Source organism: Balaenoptera borealis, assembly GCF_965194805.1.
Source record: "Balaenoptera borealis genome assembly, chromosome: 9".
Lineage (NCBI taxonomy): Eukaryota > Metazoa > Chordata > Mammalia > Artiodactyla > Balaenopteridae > Balaenoptera > Balaenoptera borealis.
In genome coordinates this window covers 68,697,043-68,723,628 of record NC_138873.1, presented here as the reverse complement: position 1 = coordinate 68,723,628, position 26,586 = coordinate 68,697,043, and the positions used below count along the sequence as shown (strand labels likewise).

Here is a 26,586-nt window from a genome sequence, read left to right as displayed (position 1 = left end):
CCACTCTCCTCTCCCCAGCTCACCAGGGAGCTCTTCAGGTTTCAGATCAGCTCTTCCCCCAGACTTCTCCCAGGTTCTGAGCTGGCAGGTAAGGTGGGCTCGTGTCCCCTGGGGGCTGACCACTGAGTCCCATGGGGCCTTCTTGGGAGGAGCTCCTACACGTTTCCTTTTCCTTCCTCTTTTCATTAGTTCTCCAAACTTATGCTCTGGTCCTAAATGCTTCCCTCTTTCCAGCATCTTCTGGATGGTAAGCGCGGGGCTAATCTTCCCTATTAATCTGCCCCTGGCTGCCCCCCCACACTCCCAGCCCCTCGGGGGTCTGCTGGACCCAGCATCCTCCCCTGCGAAGAAGTGATTGGGCCAGATGTTGTCTGAGCTTCCTCCCAGCCCTGGCATTTTCCTTTAAAGGGTGGGTGGTGTGTTCTTCCTCAGACCCTCAGAGCCAAGGTGCTGCTCCCCACGCCTTCTGGGTACCGTGGGAGACCCTGGACTGAAAACAAAACAATCCACTCGGCCGCAGCTCTGCCTGCACCGTCCAGTTCCACCCACGGGAGGCACCAGGCACACGTGGCTCTGGACGTTCCCACTGAAAGTAATTAAACTTAACAGAACTTTCAATTCTGTAGTTCAAAGAATCTGAAAAAGAATATATATATATATATATATATATATATATATATATATATATATATATATATACAAAACAGAATCACTTTGCTGTACACCTAAAACATTGCAAATCAACTATACTTCAATAAAAAAAATTTGGAACAAAAAAATTTTTTTTAATTAATTAATTAATTAATTAATTAATTTATGGCTGTGTTGGGTCTTCGTTTCTGTGCGAGGGCTTTCTCTAGTTGCGGCAAGCGGGGGCCACTCTTCATCGCGGTGCGCGGGCCTCTCACTATCGCGGCCTCTCTTGTTGTGGAGCACAGGCTCCAGACGCGCAGGCTCAGTAGTTGTGGCTCACGGGCCTAGTTGCTCCGCGGCATGTGGGATCTTCCCAGACCAGGGCTCGAACCCGTGTTCCCTGCATTGGCAGGCAGATTCTCAACCACTGCGCCACCAGGGAAGCCCCCAAAATTTTTTAAATTCAGTATTTTAGTCATGCTGCCCTCTTGTCAGCTACCCAGTAGCTACCTGTGGCTGGTGGCTATTTTATGGGACGGTGCAGTAAAGCGTTTCTGTCGTCAAGGAAGTTTCCCCCAGATAGTCCTGGAGGCAGGCATGCAGTCTGCGGAGGCCAGGCCAGAAGCTGAATTGTCTTAGGACCTACCTCTACTGCACTGTATTCCTCAGAAGTTAGTCACTCAAGCAAGTCCATATTCAAGATGGAATAGTGTTAAAGAATTGGTGGGCATTTTAAAAAATCTACACAGAAGGTAATTCAAAATCTGACACCTTCCACTCCCATGGCCATCTTGATCTACATCCTCCACACCCTCTTGGGTCCCCAAGGCAGAGATGAGAGCATCTGTCCAGACTCTTCCCTCCTCACCCTGCACCCATTTGGCACCAGGCCCTGTTGACTCTGCCTCTCAAATTACTCTCACGTTCCCAGCTCCTCTCTATCCCTCCTGCCACTGCCATGGATGGGCCTCCATCGTGCTCTCTAGGTCACTGCCAACCCTCTTCCTCCTTCCCCGGGGTACTAGGACCACCACTGGAATGCACCTCAGACCGTACCATGGCCCTTCACTTTCCTGAGTAGGAACCTGAGTACCAGAGAGGTAAAGGCACTTTCCCAAAGTCACACAGCTGCCTGGAAGCAGAGGCAGGCAAGACCTCAGTGCTGCTGGCCACTGGGGCTGGGCATCTTCCATTACCTCACTGCCTTGAGGGTAAATCTTTGGATGTTCTTGAAAGGCATTCTCCCACCAGAGGCCTGGGACAGTCTCTCTGCCTTTTTATTCCAAGCCCAAAATATGGTCTCCGTTGCTGGATTTTGCAAACAAATTATTGCTAGAGAAATAAATGGCCACTTTTATTATTTTCTTTATTCCAATTTACCATTTAAATAGGCATTGCCAGATTTCTGGGTGTCATCATCTCATGAAGGAACTATTCTTGCTCTTAAGGAACTTCCGTTCTAAAATTATACAAGACACAGACAGAGAAGATAGACACACACAGAGAGACACTAGGCTTTTCTTTTTTTGGTAAGGGCTGGGGGAAGCGCAGGGAAGGGAGAGAAAATAGAAAAGGATAGAGAAAGATCAGCACTGTTTGGTGGATGAAAATAGCAGGAGAGACGGCAAAGAACTTGATGGGTTCTGTCCCCAAGAAGAAGGGATTTCGAAGCTGCGCAACTATTTATTTATTTTTGCATGTGGAATCAGCCATTTTATGCAACTGATAAAATCAAGGACAATTAGACCAAATTGAGCTTTAATTTTGGATTGAAAGTGTGATTCTTCCACCAAGAACTCCCTCCCACGACATCTGAAATTACTAACTAACTGCAGAAGGCACCCAGAGCCGTCAGCCTAGATCAGCGCGGGCTTAATGTCTGTCAAAAACGTAGACGCTGATAAGACCCACATGCTCCTGCAGGGGCATTAGAAAGTCTAGACGGGGTGCAGATTACGGCCACACCTCAGGCAGCATTATTTAAAGCACTTGCTTGTTTACAGTTGATTTAACTTTGGAACCGAAGAAGGAAAAGTGACCCCAGAACCCCTGGAGGATCTGGGCTGCTGGCTGTGGGTTTGGGAGGAATAGGGGGTAGGGATGTTGGTGGGACACACTCCGATCAAAAGCAAGATTTCCCTCACAATTTCATTCTCCAAAATGTGCTCAGCTTCCCCTAATCTTAAAAACAAAACAAAACAAAAAACAAAAAAAAAACCCCACGCTATCACCTCTTTTCTCTTCCCTACATCTCCCTTCCTTTGCTACCCTGGTCCATAGAAGCGTAATATCCAAGTTAAAAGTTCAGAATCTTTCTTTGAGGTCAGACAGTCCTGGGCTGACATCCCTCCTCACCTATCAAGTAAGATCCCTCTGAGCCTCGGCCCACAGCTGCCGAGTACCAGGTGATGATGGTGTCTTGTCCACAGGGTGTGGACAGGATAATGAGATGACGTATGTAAGGCATTTGACTGGCACAAAGTCGGGGTTCACAAACCATTCGCCATCATTATAGTTATTCCTGTGGTCACACGGCCTCTAGGCCCCTTTCTCCCGGGCCTGTTAACTGATGCTGACGATTTCCCCCATCTTGGCCGGATTGCCCTTCGGAAGCCTCGGTCCCTGTCGGAAAGCTGAGAGGCAGGGCCGGGACGCGTGTTCCCGCTGGGAGGAGTTGGGGACCCCACCCCGTGCCCCGCGTGGGCCCTCTCAGCCAGACGGAGGAGAGGACAAAGCTTTGCCCAGGTGCCGCAGGCAGGGCTGGGGCAGACAGAGCTCCTCGCTGGCTTGTCCCCCAGGCCGGACACGACGACGGGTGAGATGGAAGGCTTGCGGGTTCCCCGGACGGGCTCCGGGAGCACAAGGCGCCTGCGTCATGTGAGACCCCTGAGCAGGGGACACGCCGCCAGGCCTGCAGAGTCTGCTTGCGGCTGGTGTCTGGGCTTAAAAATGGTGACAAAGCCCAATTTCAACTTTCCCTCCATCCTCTCTGAGATGCCTCTGACCCCCCCTCAATCAGCCGGCCCTGCGTTTGTCTCTTTCCTGCAGGAGAGGCGGGGCAGGAGCCAAGTAGGCTCGTGCTGAGATCAGGGGCCTGGTCGTCAGGTGGGACTGGACAGAGGGAGGGAAAGGGGGACGCTGGAGGGTCTGCCCTCAGCCCTTAGACGGTTCCTGGGGCGGTTGCATTCATTTGTGCGACTTGTACTGGGCACAGCTCCTGCCCAGAGGGGCTCAGGAGGAAGGCGAGAAGGGGGTTCTAGATAACGAGAGACATGAGCACGGGGTGTGCCGGGAGCCCACGGGCGGAGGGGTCGGTAAAGGCCTCAGGAGAAGGAAAGGTCTGAACTGGGATGTCAAGGGGGACGAGCAGGAGTTACGGGGTTTCCCAGGTTGCGGAGGGCAGGACAGCTGGGCGTGGGGTGTGTGTGTGTGTGTGTGTGTGTGTGTGTGTGTGTGTGTGTGTGTGTGTACTGCGGGGCTACAATTCATCTGCAGGTGGGGGGGGATGTTAGGAAGTGGAGAGGTTGGCAGGGGCCACATCCCAGAGGCCCTGAAGGCCCATGTCCCAGAATTGGGGTTTTCCCAGGGAGACCACGGGACGCCCCAGAAGACGTTGAGACTGGCGAGTGCCACAGCAGGACTGCGTTTCAGAGCCGCCCACGCTGCCTCTGCCCCAGGATGCGTTCTTGGGCCTTGGTGCTCACATACCCGGCTGCCACATTTCTGCTTTGCAGAACTGAGGAGACTCAAGGCAGCAGTTTTTGCTGTTGTTCATGCCTTTGCTTAGCAATGGAAGCAAAACAAACTCACCTTCCATGTGATCAGGGGCCCTTTAAAATGTGTTTTTACTTTTTATCAGAGTAGTGCATGTACATAGGTTAGGAAAGCCAAACATGGACACAAGGTGTGCGATAGCAAACAGTTGTCCCTGCCCCCTCTGCCTCCCTCCCAATTCTCATTCCTCAGCTACCACATCTTCCTTCTTCTGCTCTTTACCTCTGCATCTGCAGATGGCATATGTAGAATGCTTTTTCTTTTTTTTCAGTTTTAGATTCATTGTGGAAGCCGGGCCATTGAGACAGGCTGGGACCTGGGACCTGGGACCCTTTGCTGCAGTGCTTATACAAAGAAACTACAAGGGACTAAAAATAACTGTGTGCATGCGCATGCACAGTTGGGGCAAATTATGGACAACAAGATACAAAGAGACCAAAAAAACCCAACTGCTACTTCTAAAGAGCTGGGAGCCAAAGCAGGGGGTCGGGAGCAAACACAGGACACTGCGCATGCCCCCTGCACACACCACCACCTAAGGGGTGGGCAAACCACCTAAGACACCCCTCTGGCCTGATCCCTGGACACACCCCTTTCCTCACCCCATATAAGGAAACAGCTCGCCCCCCTGCTGCAGCAGGAGCCCCAGTAAAGCCTTGCCTGAATTTCTTGTCTGGCCTCTTATCAATTTCTGTTGATTAAGAACCCTGGCGGTAACACCATCCCTCCCATTTACATACTCTGGCCTCCTCTCCATGTCCTCATTTCCTCAATATAGCGATGTCACATTTTTAGCTAAATCAGGGGCTAGCATAGTGTTTCCAGCACAGCTGAGCCACCTTGTAAACTAGAACAACGTTTTCTTTTGTTTTGTTTTTTGGTTTCCTGGAGTTAGTCATTGCCAGTTTGTTTGGTTTTCCCAAACAAACTGATTCACCCCCAGCCTCTTCAGCTGAAGCCCAACCTCCTTTCATACCTTGGAGCAAAGCAAGCCTTCTGCAGGATCCTTTCTGCTGAGCCTTTCCTCCTGGACCCTCCCTCTCCTGTTCGGGTGGGAGACACTTCTCTCCATGCGGCTGCCTAGCTGGTACATGGGGGCTTCTTCTCACTGTCAGCCTGAAAAATCCCTTTGCCTTCAGAGCACCTGGGGACCATTTGGGGATGCTTCCTCAGGTAGAAGAAGCTATACAAAACTTTTTTAAAAACTAGGATAATTTTGGATTCCCCCTTTAAGTACACTGGAAATGACTGTTAACCACACGCAGGCCTTGGCTTTCTGAGGGTGCAAAATCGAATCCCCTCTTTGGTTTTAAATGCACTAAAGCCCTTGCTCTGCCGGTCTGATTCCTACAAGGGCATGCAAGACACACAGCTGGTAAGATCCCCGGCTCCCCAAGTCCGATGTTAGTGCCCTACCCACCTCCTCCCTCGGCACCCCTAACTATCCCGTGTAGCGTTTAAGCACTCATATGGTGTTTGCCTGTTCATTTGTTTGCTTCCCTCCTTAAGAACAGGGATGTGTGTCGCTACCCTCATCAACTGACACACAGTAGACCATCAACAAATGCTTTCAAAAGAATGACTGAGTTAGGCTTCTCAGATTATTTTTTAACGTTCTCCATCAATTCTTGTTATTTGATTAATTTGCCAGCAAACCGACTCCTACCCGCTGTGTGCAAGGGAAACCTTTGTCTTAACCTTGATTGATTGACCTTGAGCACTGAATTAGGAAGGCCTGAGTGAGCTCCTGTACCCGGTGTTATTGTGCCCCCCGCCCAGGTAAATGCACAGTCCGCTCTGGGAGGCTGGGTGGTACAGGGGCCAGAGCCCTGCCCCGAGTCAGGAGGGTGGGACGTTCCGCTCTCTGGGCTGTGACACCTTGGACCAACCGGCCCCCCTGGCTGGCCTGGGTGGCTTTGGAGTTGCAGGCCACCTCTCCCCCCTCTCCCACCCCCAGCTCTGCCACATTGTGTATGATTCTGTCGCTTCCATCACTCACATCTGCAGCCAGCGGCCCCCAATGCAGATTAAGTCCTTTGAAGGCAGGCTCTGAAAACACGAGGAAGATATTCTCTTTGGTAGGAACATTCGAAATAACATCTTTTCAAGTGTGTGGAAGATCAGAATATGAATAGGATGGGGGTGTGGTAGGAAGGGTTTGTGAAAGGAGGGGCTGGGTCCTGCAGCTTGCTCTATTCTGAATGGGGTGGCCGGGAAGCTTGCTTTCTTTTCTCTACAAAATGACAAAATCACTGTGGGGACATTTACAGCCAGAATCTCTTTGACATTTTTAAATCTCCGAAATCATCAAAAAAACAAAACATCATAGCATGTGCGTTGGCAAGGGAAAGGCTTTATGTCGTGGGGTTGTCTAAAAGACACCGGCGGGGCCTGGTTACCTCCGTCAAGACTGTTCTCTGAGGATAGTTTCCTGGGCAGCACCTGCATCATGTAGAAGGCAGGGTGGTAAGGACTGAGCACTTCCTTACAAGTCACTGCAGACACGGTGGCCAGTGTGTCAGGCTCACTTCTTCCCGCTTGGGAAGGATGGGAAGGGACAGCAATGGAACTCTTCAAGGTGCAGGACGACACTGAACCCAGCGTTCGCGGTTGGGTGTTGGAGGCCAGCCGTGGCCCCATAGCTCACCCCTAAGAATCTAGGAAAATAAAGGAGCCTCCATTTCTCATTCAGAAGCACTAGGAAGAGAGCCCAGCAATCCCCGGAGGGTCCTGGAGCCTTTGGCTCCACCCCTCAACCCCCCCACCCCCGGCCCCTTGGGGTGGTGACGTACTGGGCAAAGCTCATGAACAAGCACTTGGCCTGGAAGGCAAAGAACCAATAGCTCTGAAATCCCAGTGAGCAGGTATTTGGACACCTATAAATAAATCACCTACTTCCCCCATGCTTCGCATTACTGCCCATCACAGTATCGGCCTCAACATTTGTTGCCCAGTTAATAGTCCTTTAGGAGCCAGTGTGATGCCAAGATCTAGCAACCCACCGGCACTTTAATGACAACGTCCAGCAAAGATGCTGACCAGCCTTGCTGAATATGCTATCCTTGCATGGAAGAGGCCAAAAAGGAGGGAGAAAAAGGGCTGGGGCCCTGCACCTCCAACCTCAGAGGATGGGCCAAGGTGGGCAGGGCAGCTGGAGCCCGAAACAGACGCTTCAGGACAGCACGACCCTGGACTGGGCCTTGCTAGGAAGCCCACATCACGGGCTGCCTCTGGGGCAGCGGTGTAAAACTAGCCGCGCTCTAGCTTTGTACTGACAGACGCATCGCCTTCACATCCAAGAGGGGCGCTGCGTGGTGTAACCCCGTGTGATGCATGTGGCTTGGTCGTTCCATTTGGAAACAGGAGACAAAGTCAGCTTCGTATCCAGGATTCCTTCTCTGTCATCTTTACAAATGCACACAAACAGGTCTGACAACTTGCTACATGCCCAGAATAAGGGGGTCACCTGTGCAGAACTATTTCATGGCCGTAGACCATGGCAGGGGCAGCTGTGACTGCTGGGACTGGTGAACACAAATACCCCAGCTCCACACTTGTCCCCAGACCGCTTCTGGTCCCTGAGCTTTTGGGATTGTAGAACTCTCCGAGAATTAATTAGGCAGAATCTCTGGACCCTCATTCCAGAAAATAATGTACATCTACACAAATTTTGCCTATAATTTCCCTGGAAAGCAGGGATCTTTGGAGCTCATTTATAGCCTCCTGGTTAAGATCCCGGTTTAGGAGTTGATAAAAAAGTCCCTCCAAGGAGAAGGTTCTTCACTGTGATGGGCTAAATATTGAGTTCTCTCTGAACACGTTATAAACACGTTATACAGGATCAGTTTTTAACAAAATTCAAATTGTTGACTTCTCAGGAGTGTCTCTGCCAATAAAGCAAAATGTACCTGTGGCGTGAAGGAGAAAGGCGGTCTCCGGGGTGAAGGCTGGAAGGAACTGCTTTTCTCTAGAACACACAGCACCCACAGTCCCGGTTGCCCCAAGAGATTGTCTTGAGTTGGAGCACATCCCGGATATTTTCTTGGGCATCTCGTCTGCTTCTGATAATTTATCTGAGCGGCGTTCGTCGAGGGTGTGTTTAGTGACAACGTTGGGGATGGATTTTGTGCAGGTTCGTTCACCCGGGGGGTGACCTATGGCCGACTGGCTGCACTGTGATTTGGTGCAGCTGAAACAAGGCTGGAGGTGAATGGGGGCTGGCTCCTGGTTTCCATCTGTTTGGTTGCCACCTTTCCTTCCCCAACACCCAAGAGGCACTCTCCAGAGCGGTCACCAGAGCTAGAAGTTTTAGGAATCGCAGTCCAATCCAAATTCTTAGCTGGGATGTTGAAGGGCTGGGTTTGGGGAAAACATTTCTCCCGGGACAGCTGAAACAGTGAGCCAGTTTGCAGGGTATTGGCTAGCTCCAGGGAGGGCTGAGAGTGGGGGGGACCAGGCCACCCCGATGGATGGCGGGCTGCTGGTGGCCTGCCGGGGCGGGGGAGGGGCTGAGAGCCGGCGCACTCTCGGCTCAGGAAGCTCTACCGGAAGGCAGTTTTTCTGATGCCCACAGAGGCACCGGAGGGGTGAGCGGGGCCCTGGAAACGGTGGGTATGAGGTGGGCCCAGGGCAGAGGTGGAGGAGGCTCCCGGGAGCGGGTCCCCGCCTGACAGCTGGCGGGACTGAGGCTCCTCTGTAAGGACCGACAGGACAGGGCCCAGCTGTCTGTTCGGCACTGGTATTTGGGACAGGGGTTTGCTGCAGCATCAGAAGAACTCAGGCCTCTCGGGGGGAGGCACCGCTTCCTGCCAGGACAGACTAGGTGAGCTGGTGACAGATGCGAGTCAATACTCTTTCTGTTTACAAGTTGCCGCAAATCATTTTCCAGGGTTTTCCTACTGGGTACCTTATCTTCTCAACCGTGGGGTAAGTTCCAGGAAAAGAACTGTGTCTTTTATTTTTTAAGGTCCACCCTTGGCTCCAAGCCTGGCCCTGAACTTGTGGAATTCAGTGTCTCCGGCCATGTGCCTTTGCTCATGCAGTCCTGAGTCCCCCTAAAAGGTGTCTCTGTTCACCAGCAAACTCTCAAGTGACCAGAATATTATGCCCTGCCGTGAAGACCCACATCGAATGGCACCACAAGGCCATGTGGAGAAAGAGAATGAGGGGTCAAGGCCCAGCTCCACCTCCTCCAGATCACATGACCTTGGGCAAGTCACTCCATTTCTCTGAGCCCCAGTCTACTTCCCTGGGCAATGGGAGTGACGATGACTGCTCCCAGAGCTGCTGTCAGGGTTCAGTCACAGGTTGGATGCGGTTTGCTCACTAGACATTTCTCACCAGTGTTTGCTCTGGATTATGCCCTTTCTCCCAGGAAGCAGTTTCCCAAAGCCAACCAGAGACCCTCTTCAGCCTCTCTCAAACCTCCATAGCAATTTGTACCCTCATATATCACGCTTCTTCTGCCTAGTATGATCACTCAACTGTGCAATATATATTAGCTGTCTATCCCCACTCTGACCCTCAGCCCTAATACACATTCGATGTTTATTTATTTATTTTATTTTATTTATTTTGGCTGCACCAGGTCTTAGTTGTGGCATGCAGGATCTTTTAGTTGCAGCATGCAGGCTTCTTAGTTGCCGCATGCGGGATCTAGTTGCCCGATCAGGGGTTGAACCTGGGCCCCCCTGCACTGGGAGCGTGGAGTCTTACCCACTGGACCACAAGGGAAGTCCCACACATTCACTGTTTAAATAATATTTATTATTTTCTTTATTGAGGTATAGTTGATTTACAATATTATATAAGTTTCAGGTGCACAACATAGTGATTCACAATTTTTAAAGGATGTACTCCATTTATAGTCATTATAAAATATTGGCTATATTCCCCATGTTGTACAATATATCTTTGTAGCTAATTTATTTTATACGTAGTAGTTTGTACCTCTTAATTCCCTACCCTCCTTCTCTCTCTCCACTGGTAACCACTAGTTCTCTATATCTGTGAGTCTGTTTCTTTTTCATCACATTCACTAATTTGCTTTATTTTTAAGATTTCACATATAAGTGATAACATACAGTATTTGTCTTTCTCTGCTGATTTATTTCACTTAGCATAATACCCTCCGAGTCCATCCATGTTGCTGCAAATGGCATTATTTCATTCTTTTTTATGGCTGAGTAATATTCCATTGTATATATGTACCACATCTTCTTTACCCATTCATCTGTTGCTGGACGCTTAGGTTGCTTCCATGTCTTGGCTACTGTAAATAGTGCTGCTGTGAACATTGGGGTGCATGTATCTTTTCAAATTAGTTTTTTTGTTATTTCCAGATATATGCCCAGGAGTGGTATTACTGGATCATATGGTAGCTCTATTTTTAGTTTTTTTGAGGAACCTCTATACTGTTTTCCTCCGTGGCCGCACCAATTTACATTCCCACCAACAGTGCACAAGGTTTCCCTTTCTCCACATCCTCGCCGTACACATGCACTTTTGTAAGCTTCTAAGGGCCAAGTTCACAGCTAGTTCAGATTTACACACACCAGAGCCTCCAGCGCATATGAGGATTAAAGGACCGCTGCCTGGATTGAATCATTTACTGCTATGGAATAAATATTCAAGTTCTAAAAAGAAAGTCACACCGAATCACACAGCGATGTTTCAAAGTTGAAGATTTCCTCTGCAACAAAACTCTGTTTTTCTATCAGCAGCAAGCTTAGCCAGTCATGTGAATAATTTCAAACAGCCTGAAAAATCACCATTGATTTCAAAGCACTGATTTTCTGCACCACAGTAACACATTAAATCTCTTTTCAGAAAAAGACGAAAGAGAACTAAAAGAATAAACTTTCACTCCAAAGGGTGGGTGTAAGGAGGTACTTATACAACAAAATTAATTTAGTAATTTGCCAATCTTTATAGTGGATGACCTGCGAAGGACATTTTGCTTCTATCCAGAATATACTGTTATGTAATAAATGAAAGCTCAGCTGTCCCCCCAAAGAAGGGGGGAGTTGATGTGTCACTGGCCACCAGAGTGACACTGTGTGACACAGACCACAGGGCCACCTCCTCCACCGGAGGCTCTGGAACTTGGAGGCTGGTGGGGGAGACTTGAAACCGCCTGCCTGGGTCCAAGCCCCCCTGGGTTTGCATCCACACGCAGTCACCCCCCAAGGCAGATCCTATGCCTCCACCTCTGAGTCCTGAGAGTCAGGTCCGCTCTGGGTTTGACTTGTTTTGTTATTGAAATTACAGGTTTAGAAAAGGAGTGTTGGTTCTCAACTCAGAAGAAGAAATCTCCTCGGGCATATGTGTGATGATCTAAGCACCATTCATAATTTTTTCCAAGCCAACCTTGTTTCTGTGACCTTTAGTAATCTTGTTATTCCCAGCAGAAAATGCTCAGAGCTAAAACAGTCTCGTTATAATTTAGTCTTTACACTGAAAAAAAAAATTTCCCCACTGTCTTTCACCTCACAATGCCCCCCACCCCCTCCCCAAAAAAGAGACCCTGAAACTTCTATACTTGGTTTCAAGCTCAAAGCAGATCTTATTTATTTATTTATTTTTAGGACGCATCAGTTAAATCTGTTCATCTTTTTTGAGTTGAGGGACTGGAAGAAATCACACATCGTTTCTGATGTGATATACCCATGGGCGGTTTTGCATCCTACCCAAAGATAGCTCAACTTCATTTTAAGATGTTTTGCCTTCTATGGCAATCAAAATCAAACTTTTCTAAGTAGACGTGTGCTTGTGGGTTACGCAACTCCTGTCAGCGGTGCCTGAGGTCTTTGCTTGACCTTGGATGAACATCTAAGCCTTGGAGGCGGGTGTGTGCACCAGTGCTGCCCACATGCACACGGGCGCCCCAGGTCGCTCAGGCTCCAGGATGATAAGAGGGTAAAGGGCAGTCACCTCTGGGCTACTTATGGGCTTTGTGAAAGGTCACATCGTCTGCTTAATTGGAGGCAACTTTCTTTCATGCCCATTTTTATCTCCTCGGGGAGAAATGCCAAGTGAGCTGAGAATTAAGGAAGTCAGGGGCCAGCTGAGCGACCTCGTTAAAGACACCTCAGGGGGCTTCCCTGGTGGTGCAGTGGTTAAGAATCTGCCTGCCAATGCAGGGGACACGGGTTTGAGCCCTGGTCCGGGAAGATCCCACATGCCATGAAACAACTAAGCCCGAGCACCACAACTACTGAGCCTGCGTTCTAAAGCTCGTGAGCCACAACTACTGAGCCCACACACCACAACTACAGAAGCCCATGCACCTAGAGACCGTGCTCCGCAATGAAGAGCAGCCCCTGCTCACCGCAACTAGAGAAAGCCCGCGCACAGCAACGAAGACCCAACGCAGCCAAAAATAAAAACAAATAAATTAATTAATTTAAAAAAAAGAGAGACACCTCGGATTTTGGGTCTCACTTTGCTCATCTCTAAAATGGGACCAGATGCTTTCAAAGGCAACTTCCAGCTCAAACTCAGGCTCTTGCTTTTCTTTTCTCCAGGAAGATCCCAGGAGGTGATCAGGGTCCAGATGATCACTCCGTCCTCCCCAAATGTCATCCATCCAGCCTCCTGCATGTCATTACTTTTCTCCTGCCCCATGAACAGCATCTCTGTTCTCACCCTGGGGCAGCGTCTTCCCTTCTGCCCGCCCTTCCCTGGGTCCCATCAACAAGATATCTGGGGTAACATATTTGTAACCAGGACAAGCTTTGGGAAAACCTCTGTCACTGTTCCGAGGGAAGTCGATTCTGTTTATTATCATAAACTGTTGTCAGTTTCCTCAAACTTTCCACTTACCTCTTCTCCTTAAACAAAATGATCTTTCTACAACCATAACACTTCCTATGCAACCCTTTTAAAGGAAACTATTGCATTCATTCAAATAAAATTATTCAGGATCTACTATTTGTTGGGCTCAAGAAATGCTTGTCGAGTGAATAAGTGAATGGACGAATGTACCTTGTTGGTTGCTATAGGAGATTCAGAAACAAGCTCTCTTCCCAGCCTTTAAGGGGATGGTCTATCTGTGGTGGCAGAAAGGATTAAACGCACACAAGAATAGTTGGAATAAAACAAGCAGTGCTAACATTCATGATAGAGTAACACTTGTAAATACTGAAAGCCAGTGTCAGTTGAATACAAGTTGGAAAACAGCCATGTCCCTAACCACCCCCTGTAAGCATCTTTCTCCTCCCAGCTATCCTGCCTCTTCCTCGGCACCCCCAGACCTCCCCCAAAACTAGCAACCAGAGAGGGTTAACACCTGGCTTGGCAGGGAACCTCAGGTATGCTGCTCCAGAGCTGTTCTGATTGGTCAGCACCCTTGCCTATGAGTTACTTAATATGTGGACTATCTCTACTGTATGAGTAACTTAATATTTGGACTATCTCTACTGTATGAGTAAAGCTCAGGTAACTGGCAAAAAGAAATAATAAAAGTAAGTAAAGAAAGGAAATATTGGGAGAGTTGGTTCCATTCTCCACTATAGTGATGGGCACCAGCCATAAGAGGACATTACATTCCCTGGTCACAGGGACCAGCTCAGGAATGGGCAAATGACCCAACCAGATGCAATGAGATGTAACAAAACTTTTGCTGGGACTGTTGGTAGAGAGATATTTACTCTTTATGATGGATGCGAACTGCGATGTGATTCTGGAGAAACCATGGGCTACCATATGAAGCCCAGTGATGCTAGGAGTTGAGTGATGGGAAAGCTCCTAGATCAAGCCATTCCTGAAGTCATGCCTGCCTTCTGGACTATTCAGTTATCTAGAGTAGGCAAGTTTGTTTTTCTGTCATTTTTTAACAAAAAAAAAGTCCTGATACTGGGATGAGGCAGCAAAGGAAATACGGGACTAAGAGAGATGGAAAACGGTGCCCTGTCATTCTCAGTTCCCTTCTTTCTTAGCTTTTTGGAGCCAGGTCTACGTGATCCTGGGATCTGGTCTCCTTACTCTTTCTCATTCCCCAGGTCATCATCCCCTCCTGACTTTTTTTTTGATTTCCTACCCAGTCAGGAGTAAAATCCCTCACCTTTTCAAACTTCTTCTGTTTTCACCTTGGCAATCTCCCATCCTGGGTCATCAGAACAACACTCCCCAGCCCTTTTCTCATCATGGCAAACTCAAAACATGACACTCTTTGAAGGGTACCCTGGGGTAAACTAGAGACTTAGGGTGTCTTTATGGGTCTTGGGGGGGAAAAGTCCATTATATTTTTTAATATTATGAAATTTTGATCTAAAGAAAAGTAAAATACAAAGTCCCAGGGAAGATATAGCTTTGTGTGAAACTTCAAAATAAAATCTTTTCAAAATGTTAAACAAGAAATTTGAGCTTTCTTCTATGGACATGACTTTTTTAATATCAGTTTTAATGCTTCAAATGCTGTCCTCGAATCCTAATCAAGACCTTTTATTTGTTTTTTTTTTAGATTTTTTAAAATTAATTTATTTTTTATACAGCAGGTTCTTATTAGTTATCTATTTTTTTTTATCTTTGTAGTGTACTTTGTAGCTTTCTTAACATTTATTAATAGTAAGCTTACTTATTTTATATTTTTTAAAAATTTTTTTGAATTTTTATTTTTTTATACAGCAAGTTCTTATTAGTTATCCATTTTATACATATTAGTGTATATATGTCAATCCCAATCTCCCAATTCATCCCACCATCACCACTAGCCCTCCACCACTTTCCCCCCTTGGTGTCCATACATTTGTTCTCTACATCTGCCCTGTTGTGTCTCTACTTCTGCCCTGAAAACCAGTTCATCTGTACCATTTTTCTAGATTCCACATATATGTATTAATATATGATATTTGTTTTTCTCTTTCTGACTTACTTCACTCTGTATGACAGTCTCTAGGTCCATCCATGTCTCTACAAATGACCCAATTTTGTTCCTTTTTATGGCTGAGTAATATTCCATTGTATATATGTACCACATCTTCTTTGTCCATTCATCTGTCGATGGGTATTTAGGTTGCTTCCATGACCTGGCTATTGTAAATAGTGCTGTAATGAACACTGGGGTGCATGTGTCTTTTTGAAGACTTTTTAATGATAATCTCTTCAAATTCTTGGTAGTCACTATCAACGAGAAACTGCACGTTAGAAATAAAAAAATTAAAACCATTCTTTGGGAACCTTTCAAAATGTCGACAGCTGAAATTATATTTAAAGAACCAACAGTCTCTTCTCTTTTTCATTTCTACGTACAAATGTGATTTCTTGCTGATGTTTCTTATGATAAAACAAATGGACTTTGAATCCAGTCAGATTATTTTTATGTCAACTATTTCCAAATAATGAGAAGCCCTAATGTGGAGAATGCAGGTGTATTTTTAAAACAGTCTCCTTATACCTAAAATGAAGACCATCACAATAGTTCATCAGCCATGGGTGAGAGCTTCCCAGTCACTGTTTCAAGACACCCTGCTGTCCCGGCCCGCAGGGTGGCCAGGTGGGGCATAGACCGTGGCCTCCAGCTGAGAGCTGCCTCTGGGCTCCTGCAGGCAAAAGCGCAATGACCAACATCAAGGACCATGATGTACAGATGCTCCACCGTGGAAACTGGGTGAGGCCAGCTGTGCAGCATGACTCCGCCCAGCCTGGACAGACAGCTTGTGGAGCTGCTGTGCACATGGCCGCTGTGGCTGATCAGAAGGGGCCTCCTGGGAGGCCGGTGAGGGCTTTAGCGGGAGGCGCTAAGCCTCTGCCTTCGTGTACAACAGACGTTCGCGTCCACTAGACGTAGCATCACAAAGTGAACGCGCCCTGCGTAACCACTACTCTTGGGAATAGTAAATTCACCTGTTGACACAGATGAAGCCCCTAACCCCAACACCTCCATTTCCTCCTATTTTTTCTTGTTTCTCCCTTCACCTCAGCCACCAGCATCATCTTTCTGAAGGTCACCTAGAAACCCAATTCAAGGCCCTTTTCTCAGCCCTTGACTCTCTGACTCTCTGGAGCAATCAGAACCATTTCCTGCCCTCTCTAGCAAGAAACATTCTCCCTCTCGGGCCAGGACCAGGAGGTTTTGTGTGACTTGTTAAGGAGACTTGAGTGTAAAGCCCTGAAGTCTCTCAGAAAAAAACCAAAAAAACACATAGATGGGGCTAAATGGATGAGCGCCAGGTTTCAAAGAAGCAGTATTTGTAATGACATTAAAAAGTCAAGGCTACTACTTTGGCTTTCAGCCTTTTTCATCTTTGAATGCTCAATAAAAATATTTTTGGCAAAGGAAAAAAAAGAAACATTTCTCTCTTATCGACTGTGGGCTGTACCTTCTTGAGCCTCTTCTTACTTCTTGATGCCTTACTTTCTTTCCTAGTTTTTTTTTTTTTTTCTCTCCTACCCATTATCATTGGGGTCTCTGACCCTCTTGTACTCCAAACCTTCTACACACACTGTTTTCACCATCACTATTGTGTGGACGAATTTAAAATCCTGCTGGTGGTCTGACTGTCCAAGTTCCAGTTCTACATTTCTGTCCTCTCTTTGGACAATTCCATCTGAATCTCCTGACAGCACCTCCCGCTCGTCACGCCCAGAGGCCCCTTCTTCATCCCAACCCCAAATCAGCTCTTCCTTGTCACTTCTCTGCTTTGTTAAGGGCACCACCGTCACCCCACCTCGGCTCAAACCCTTGAAGGTAAACTTGGCTTCTCAACTGACTGCTGAATCTTGATGATTCTCCCTCCTGAATGCCTGTCACATCCAATCTCCTTGATTTTGGTAGATGCCACCCTATCCTGGGTTCTTTACCTCTCACCTGGATTATTACAATATCCTCCCAACTGGCCACTTTTGACAGATTATTACCAGCTTATTTCACCCAAAAACTCCCTTGTTTAAAAGCTTTCAATAGGGAATTCCCTGGCGGTCCAGTGGTTAGGACTCTGTGCTCTCACTGCCCAGGGCCCGGGTTCAATTCCTGGTCAGGGAACTAAGATCTTGCAAGCCGGGCAGTGCAGCAAAAAAAAAAAAAAGCTTTCAATAGCTCTTTATTGTTGACCAAATTTAGCTTAACTTCTTAGCCAGACATTCAAATCCCTTCATAATCTGTCCCCAGCCTATCTATGTAACCCGAGTTCATTTATAGATTCGAGAAATATTTACTGAACTCCTACACTTCGTGCCAGACTGGCCTAGGTGCTGGAAATACAGCAATGAATGAAATCAAATTCTCAGTTCCCATGGAACTTACATTCTAGAGAGAGTCAGATAACAGGCGAACAAGCAAACATATATGTTAGATCATAACTGCTTGTAGAAAAATAAATTCGGGTAAGAAGGTAGACGGTGATGGGAGTGGCATATTAGATGGGATGGTCAGGAAGTCCTTTTTGATGAGGCAGCATTTGTCTCGAGACGAATGAAATGAGGGTGAGACTTATGGATATCGAGGGGAAGGGCATTTCAGGTAAAGGGAAAAGAAAGTTCCAAGTCCTTAAAGTCAGAGCATGCTTGGCAAGTTGGAGAAACTGCAAAGGGGCCAGAATCGATGAGCAGAGTGTACAAGAAGGAAGAGATGAGAGGGAGTCGGCTGGAGGCCAGGTTATGTAGTCCTGGATGAATGACGATGTGCATTTAGGATTTAATCCTGAGTGAGGTGGAAGGCCCTGGAAGGTTTTGAGTAGTTGAGTGACATGTTCTAAAAAACACTACAGACAGCTGTGGCGAGACTGGATTGAGAAGGTGATGAGGGAGAGCGAAAACTGGGAGACCAGTTAGGAGGCTATTGCAATAATCCAGGCAAGAGATGAGATGAGAGGTTTGAAGAGGGTAAGAAGTTGTTAAATTCTGGTTACAGTTTGAAGGTAGTGCCGCTGGCATCTGCTGGTGGATTGATTGGATGTGAAATGTCAGAGGAAGAAAAGAATCAAGGATGATTCTCAAGCAACTGGAAAAGTGCAATTGCCATGAACTGAGCTCTCTGAGAAGCCTGTGGGAAGAGAAGGAAGTCTACAGGAGGAGGAAAGTTCAGTCTGGGGCGTATTAAGCTTCAGGTGACCATTAGGCATCCAAGTGAAGATGTCAAGTTGTCAGTTGAATAGTTGAGTCTAGAATTCACGAGAGAGATCCAGGCTAGAAATAGGTTTGGAAATTGTGTGTAGATGGTATTAGTGTTCAGAGAGTAGGAGAGATCTCTTAGAGAGTGTACACAGAGGCCAGTGGACTGAGCCTGGGTCACTACCACATGCAAAGGTTGAGAAGGTAAAGAGGGCTCAGCAAGAGAGAACTGTGGGTGGAAGGAAAGAAAGCCAAGAAACTATGGTGGCCTGGAAACCAAGAGCAGAAAGGGTTCAACAAGGAGGGAGTAGTTTGTGATTTGTTTAAAAATAATCGTGTGTGTGTTGTGTGTGTACACGCATGTGTGTAATGGAGGGTGGGGGGCTAGTTGGTGTATAAAATAAACAGGAACTGCCACATTGATCATTGCTGAATCTGGGTAGATGGGGGAGTTCATTTTACCATTTTCCTTATTTGTGTATATGTAGGAAATTTCCCATTAAAAAGAAGTAACAGCAACTTTCCTGGCGGTCCAGTGGTTAAGGCTCCGCGCTTCCACTGCAGGGGCTGTGGGTTCCATCTCTGGTCGGGGAACTAAGATCCCGCATAACACAATGGCGTGGCCAAAAAAAAAAAGTAACAAAATAAAACAAAACAGAGAGAAACTGAAACACTGATGGTGCTGATGGGTCAGTTCGGAGAATGGATGTGACCTGTAGAGGCACTGGTGGTGGTGACGAGCAGTCTCAGCAGGGACGAGAGCCTGCTGGCAGTGGGTTCAAGAGAGATGAGGAAAAAAGGAGCAAGTGAGTGCGATCACCTCCTTCTAGGAATTCCGAAGGAAAGGGGGACAGAGAGAAATGGGTCAATAGCTGGAAGGAGATCAAGGGGCCAGCGGTGGGTAGGTGGTTGGTGAGCTTCGGATGGAGTGAGGACAGCCATATTTCCTACCACTGCCCTGCACACAGGCTCTAGACACAGCCCCGGAAAGCATACTCCCCCCACACTCTCTGTCCACACCTCCCCCTCCCCATTCATCCCACCCATCCACCGAGGCCTAGACCACGTTCCACCTCCTGCATCATCCCAATTGTATGCGATGTGTCCAGGTGTCTGGTTTCTACCCACATGCAGAATTTTCAAGAAAATTTATTATAGAAAAGTTTTGGTTGTGGTATTGTTCGGTTGGGGTCCCTGTGGCCCTCACCTCCAGTGTGTGTTTATGCTGTAGATCAAAGCTATGCAAGACTCCCCTAATGGCCTTCGGAGGGGAAGCAGAACGTCTACAGAAACAGTAAAGTTTCTTATTCCCTTAGATCTTGGAAGATAGCATTTGATAGTAGCAACAAGAAGAGTATCTTTCACTTGCCTTTCCCACTCTAAAAGACATGGCTAGAAGCACCAATTCACGCTACGGGATCACGGACTGCTATTTATTTTTAAAACTAACTGAAAAGCCTCAGCTGCTACCAAAGGACTTCTCTTTGAAAACATCAGAAGTTGGGCGGGAGCAGGTGGGTGGGGAGAAGGAGCCTTCTAGTTTCAGATGTGGCAAGCTCCGTGAAACTGCCCTGAAAAGTAAGACGTGATGAAAAACACTGCTTCCCTCACACCTCCCTCAGAGTATATCACAGCGAGGAGACCAGGGCACTTTTCTTAAGATTCTTCCTGCTGAGAAGTTTCCCTCAGAAGCATTCATTTTCAGTGCAAAAGGCAACAACAGACAAGACACTTCTAATCAGGATTAAATACAAGATGCATCAGAGATGGGCTGTGAAGAAATTCTCAAGAAACGAGAGATGTTATCAGTGCTTCTATGATGACGAGAAGGCTAGAGGGACAAAACAATTTTCTGTTCCTATATAACTAAACGGAGGGAGACAAGAGCAGACACATCTTTTTTTTTTTTTAATTGAAGTACAGTTGATTTACAATGTTGTGTTAGTTTCAGGTGTACAGCACAGTGATATATTTATAACTGAATCACTGTGCTGTACACCTGAAGCTAACACAATATTGTATGCATATATATTCTTTTTTAGATTTTTTTCCCTTATAGGTTGTTACAAAACATTGAGTATAGGGACGTCCCTGACAGTCCAGTGGTTAAGATTCCATGCTTCCACTGCAGGAGACATGGGTTCGAGCCCTGGTCAGGAAGCTAAGATCTTGCATGCGGCCAAAAGAAAAAAAAAAAGAAAATAGAGTACAGTTCCCACATCTTGACTGCGTCTCAACAGCAAGTACAGAAAGGCATGTGAACCTCCCGCCCTAATTACTGCCGGGTGCCCACTGTTGCCGAGCCCTGTGCTGTGTATGACAGAGTCCCTCCGCTCACGGAGCCCAGGGGAGACCATCACGACACAGCGTGACAGCCAGGAGGCTACCTGTGGCGGGAAGGCCTCCCTGATGCTGGGGGTAAGGGAGCTTGGGGCTTTCTGACAGAAGCAGTAGAAGCACCACGACCAAAGGTTCCTGGGTGCAGAGAGCATGGAGATTTGGGACAGCCAGGAGTCACACTGCGGTGAGACCCAAACCTGGATGTACAGGTGGAGACTGGGTCACACAGGGCCTCTGATGTCATGGGCCAGGGAGCTCTGACTGCAGAGGAAAACAAGAGAAGCTTCGCATGAAGCTGAATGAAAGATCATTCCGGTGGCGGCAATCTAAAGAGAAAATAGACCATGTGCCAACTTCGAAATTGTGAAAACTGGTGACTCTTGTTGGTGTGACTTGCTGTCAAAGCCAAATTCTGTTTTTCTGTGTTATATTCGGTTATGCTTATTTTTGTACCTCAAAGAGGTGAGGGTTTCATTCTATTTGTGTATTTTTAAACATTCAGATAATTTCATTGTTCACCTATATATCTTCGATCACCAGAGCACAAGTAATCAACCACTGTGAGGTAACTGGACGACAGTTAATATGAAAACGACCTTCAGCTATGGAACCAGGGGCTGCTTCTTCCCTGGGGTTTTCATGCCCCTCTCCCCACTTACAAGCCCCGATCTGGAATTTCACCTTTGCATTGATTCCCAACACTGGCCTATGAAAAAGTTTTCACCAGTTTGGGGTTAAATGTAGAAGCAAAGGATGGTGTAGTGAGACTTTCATAAAACAAAATTTGGTCTGCGTAAATGCATGTCTTTTCTTCTAAATTATGCCTTACTTCCTTTTCGGGTATTAAGATTCCCTTTATTTTATGAAACGATGGCAACCCAGTTTTTTGTAAATGACCTTTCATGGCAGAACAGTTGGCTACCCCAGATCTGTGCACTGATTTTTTTGAAACGTGAAATCTTCTTAGAAGCTTGGGAGGTCACCCGACAGCTGAGTCTAGGGAGGGGATGGACACATCTGGAATTGACCAAGGCTGACGATAACCTGCCAAAGCATCAGAGTTGACAGCAAACTATGCGACAATCAGGAAATGCTGGCCCAGTGTGTGATTTAATCACTTATTTCTTGCTAATTGCATCTTTGGAATTTAGCATCTTTATGAGAATTATTAAACTTTTCACGGCCTCTGCATCACTCACATTTAAATATTGTTAAATAAGGTCCTAAAAATGTATTTACTTTCCTGCTCCAAACTTCATCTTATTTTGGAGAGAGGTGCTTGGAACCTATTACCTGTTAGCACCGAAGAAACAGCTTCAATAGTTTGGGACCCTGGCACAGAAGCAGCCCTCCTCACAGAGGCTGTACCAGAGCCTTTCAGGGAGTACTGACTGCACAGTAAATTAGGACCTGGAGTAGAAAGACCTGTGTTTGGGTCTCAGCTCACAACTAACTAGCTATGTTACCTTGGGTCAGAGCTTCCTCAGCTACAAATGAGGTTGATGATAGTACCTCCCTGCACAGAGTGCTTGTCTTTAGGGCAGCTTGGGGCTTGGTGACTATTCCATAATGGTCATATTGCTATTATTGTGAATACAGGATGTTTACAAAGCACTGGTTTTTACACAAGAATCATGTCAGACCTGAAAAGCTTCTTTTTGATCATCTGATCCAATCTTGGCATTTTATAGATGGGGGAGGGGAGAAACAAGTTCTAGAGAGGACAGAGAAGCAACGAGAGGCAGAGCCTAGACTTGGTCTTTGGGTTGAGCCCCGGGGTTTTCTCTACCACATTAGTTTTCTCCATCTGGAAGTATTTGATTCTTAACTTCCAAGTTTCTCGGTTTCTCAGGAAGGAAAACAGAAGATTTTCCAAGTCTTCATGCTAATCTCTAGAATGCAACAAAACCAGGTGGATTTTGATGGGTATGGTGGACAGCAGCAGGATCTGATGCCAGCAATAAAAGGGACATGACTGCGTTGGTTATCTAAAGGGACACAAAGGCATCACCAGTAAAACAAAGTAGATACACCTTCTATTATTTTAAATCAGTAGTTTTATTACAATACTGCACTGACACACAATTAGAGAAGGAATGTCCTGACATTTTCTGAGCATTTCATGGAAAGCAAGTGTAACCAGCCAGGCAGTCGAGTCTTCCACATCTTTTCCAAACACAAAGCAAAGTTATATGTCATAACTCAGGAAAGTAAAGTTTTCTTATTCTCATCTACAAAACTTCAGTGTCAGAAAACAGTTATTATGAAGTGGGCTGAGAAAGAAAGTGTTTCCTTCATGACGTCCCAAATCCTGACTCCAGATTTCCACCCCTCCCCTGACTTTCCAGATGACTTTTTATGACACTGTAGATGGTAATGTGTTCAGGGGCTAAATGGGATCTACTTATTATACTTCACTACAATTGAAAGGAAAAGATAAATTAAGAAAATTAAGTCCTGGAAAATGCACAAAGGCAAGGAGAAAATATCTGGGTGTATTAAAAATGAGATGCTCTTTTCACGTAACTCATTTAAAAGGTTACAATTACCATAAACATTTTAACTCCATTAAAGAATGCTGACAAAAGCTTGCTCTTACATCTGCAAAAGCCTTCTGCGTTTACACGGGTTTGGAAGAAAGCAATGCACCTTGTGAAAAGAGCCACCAATCCTGGTGGAGCAGGCGTCGGACTATTTGGAATTGCAGAGGCGTTTTTTTTAGATCTGCTTTGTACAAGACACCATGAGACCTTGACCAATTTCCATTTCTCAATAGTTACTGCGGCAATCAGATGTTTTAATCCCTGTTGTGCTCAAACGCACAAAAGTACTCTAGGAAAGAAACACTAAAATGGCATTTTGAATAAATTCACTATACATTACATAACTTGGGAACAATAAGGGAAGAAGCCCAAGCATGACTCTAGTACTTCATATAGAAAAGCACTGCAGGAAGAAACTTTGTTTAAAAACATTAAAACTCGGGTGAATATAAATACATGTTTGGTTAATCTGTGCTATTTGATATAGAAATCCTATCAGATATTCAATCTACTAGGTGACCTGTTTGGATTTCTCACTGTATTAGTAGAAGAATATACACTGCTGCATATACTCACATATATATGCATATACATATATAAAATTCAGATCATGAAAATTTGTTTAAATACACATACTTAAAACCTGTACCTCTAAAAATAAATACATTAGCCTCTAGTAGGCTAATTTTCAAGAGTTCCTTCACAAACCAATCAGAACACAGTTTCCCAACAATGGCATGTGACCAATTAGCCACTCTTTAAATCCATTATCTATCAGTAAATGTGTTTTTTGTTTTTTGTTTTTTTTTTTAAAATTCAGATGTACAACTGAAATAGCATTCCCAGAATAGAAGATGAGAGAATTCTGGCTTTGAAAATAAATGTCTTGGCTTCCTTGATGTTTAGTTCCTACAGATGTCTAGTCTTTGCCTCTGCATTTATCAAGCAGTGGGAGAGCATTTTCTAGTGACAGCATTCTCTTCCACCGACATTACCTTCTAATCAAAAGAGTCAGCTGGCATTTCCTTTGCTGTTTGGCGCAAGGGAACAAATACAACACTGTCTGTATCTGATATCACTCCCATCATCACAGTGAGTTGTGTGTTTTAATGTAATCTGCAATGTGTTACCACTGAGGTACAGCAGAAGTAGCCCTGGCATTAAAACTAAAAAAAAGGAAAGAGAGAACAAAAGTCTCCCAGGAGAACAACACACACAGGACCGGGTGGTGTGTCTCTAAGTTCTATGAAGTAACTCGGGACCACTGCCAGAGTGGATACATTGGATAGCTGATGCTGCAGTTCAAACAACAGAAAGAGACGATGAAAAGACTCAATATACCTCCTTTAGAAAGGATGAAATTAACAAAATTGGAGCTTTACTTTTTTACTTTTACATTTCCAAAACAACTTCTTAGAATGATATAAGCCAGACCAAGTTGTTTAATATAGTACAATATTTAACAACTTTGTCATTTGGTTTTGAATACAAGAATTTCAGAAATGTAGGAAATCCATGATAAATAATAGCAGGAATATTTAATGCCATTGTCTAAATGTTTTAAAAGGAAAACCTATCATAGTTGAAATACAACTTCTAAAAAATACAGTGTTCTAGGCGCTCACAGTTCTAGATTGCTAACTTTATAAATTAAAGTGTACGTTATCCGTATATAAACAAGGCCTCTTCTTCATTGATTTCAATCTCATTTAAACCTTTGGATATTTCAATCTTCAGATTCCACAAGGTAAGGCTGAGTTTACCAGATATAAATAAAATGTTTAAGTCCATGATGTATTGTAGCACTGAGGAAACAAATGCATCAAATATTTACAGGCTGGCTACAATACTTTCTTCTTTTTTTTTTTTTTAAAGTCAAACGTGTATCAACATCAAGCCACACTCTGTTTTGAATTTCTCTGGTCGCAAAGAATATGGGGCAACAGCACTTTTCCTCACTCATCTTTCCTCTCAATCCTGAAGTCAGAGGCAGGTCTTTCAGTCAAACGTCTTTTGGGAGGTGGTGGAGGCATGAGCTCCGTGTCCGGGTCCAGATGATGATGCTTTCGCTTCTGTCCTTGAGAAGCTGTCACACATCTGTTGATGAACTCAAAGAGCATCTCCTTGGTGACAGGGTTTGAGATGCTGTTGCACACGGCTGTGGACAAAGGGAGACGTGAGTCTCGTGTGAGGGTTCATGGAGGCAGCTGACTCGCCCCAGGGAGACGAGGACGGGGAGACGTTTCCATCCCAACACGCTAAAACTTTCCATCTTCCCAACGTGGGTGACTTGCTGTGGATTCAGCTGTGCTCCTCCCTCCCCCTCCCCCGAAGTGAGTGCATTTCTGGTGGCTGCCTTTATTATTAATTCTAGACCCAAACTTTACGTATTTGGGCTTAAGCCTGTCTTCACTACCGTTTTTGATCCCTCCAAACAGTTTATGTAGGATATTGATCTCGCCCAGTGCGTCACACTATGGTCCACATTCAAGCAGTTTCTAAAGAAAGCGCGCGCTCTAGTCCTCCAGCCTTTCCCTCTCTCAGAAAGAAGCGCACGCTGATGCATGTAATGCGGCGCCAGCCATCGTGCCCGCTGAATGGGGAGGCTGCAGCGTAGCTGGCAGAGCGCATTATTCTTTATTTTAGTAACTTGCTTGAAGTAAGGTATTACAACAAAATGACTATTAAAGAAAGCACCTTTCCCTATGTGATCAAAATGGTATTTACCCACTTGGTTTTAGGAAAACAACACGGGCTTAATTACTCCTCTTCTCCAAATTAACGCATCCTGTCTGAACACAGACCTTAGTTCCCACAAGAACCTTCGAATGTACAACAGTAACTTAAGCCACAAAACTCAAAGTGGCAATTTCTATATTATCTCATAAGCTTATCACACGATCATCATCACTGACTGAGCACTCAAAGTGCATAATCCTATTAACCTTCATTCTTGGTTTTTATCTGTCTTTTTCTTTCAGTTCCACTAACAACACAACCGAGAATTGCTCCCAGTAGTAGTTTACCTTAGAAACCTAATTAATATGTGCTGTTTCCCATGAAAGACCCTCACTACTCTGAATTCCCAAAGCATTCACATTGTACCCAGAGCACACCCTGAAGGATAGCACAGCAGGTTTTACGTTTCTTCTTTTTTATTTTATGTTTTTTAAGGTTTTCATTGACGTTGTTTTCCATTGTTTGTAAAACTATCTTAGGAGCTGGAAATTACATTTCCCTTGCTCAT

At 45.8% G+C, this 26,586-nt stretch overlaps 1 protein-coding gene across 2 annotated transcripts in view; it reads right to left on the bottom strand.

Moving 5' to 3' along the window:
- Positions 1-26,586, bottom strand: part of RNGTT (RNA guanylyltransferase and 5'-phosphatase) — a 327,759-nt gene that overhangs the window by 71,818 nt on the left and 229,355 nt on the right. Inside the window, exon 16 of one of the 2 annotated variants that reach the window (XM_082405974.1) lies at positions 22,831-25,497. The exons of the other annotated variant lie outside the window; for it this stretch is intronic. Coding sequence (XP_082262100.1) covers positions 25,295-25,497 — 203 coding nt within the window. The 3' untranslated portion in view covers positions 22,831-25,294. Of the gene's footprint in view, positions 1-22,830; positions 25,498-26,586 lie in introns of those variants that run through there. 2 annotated transcript variants of the gene reach the window in all.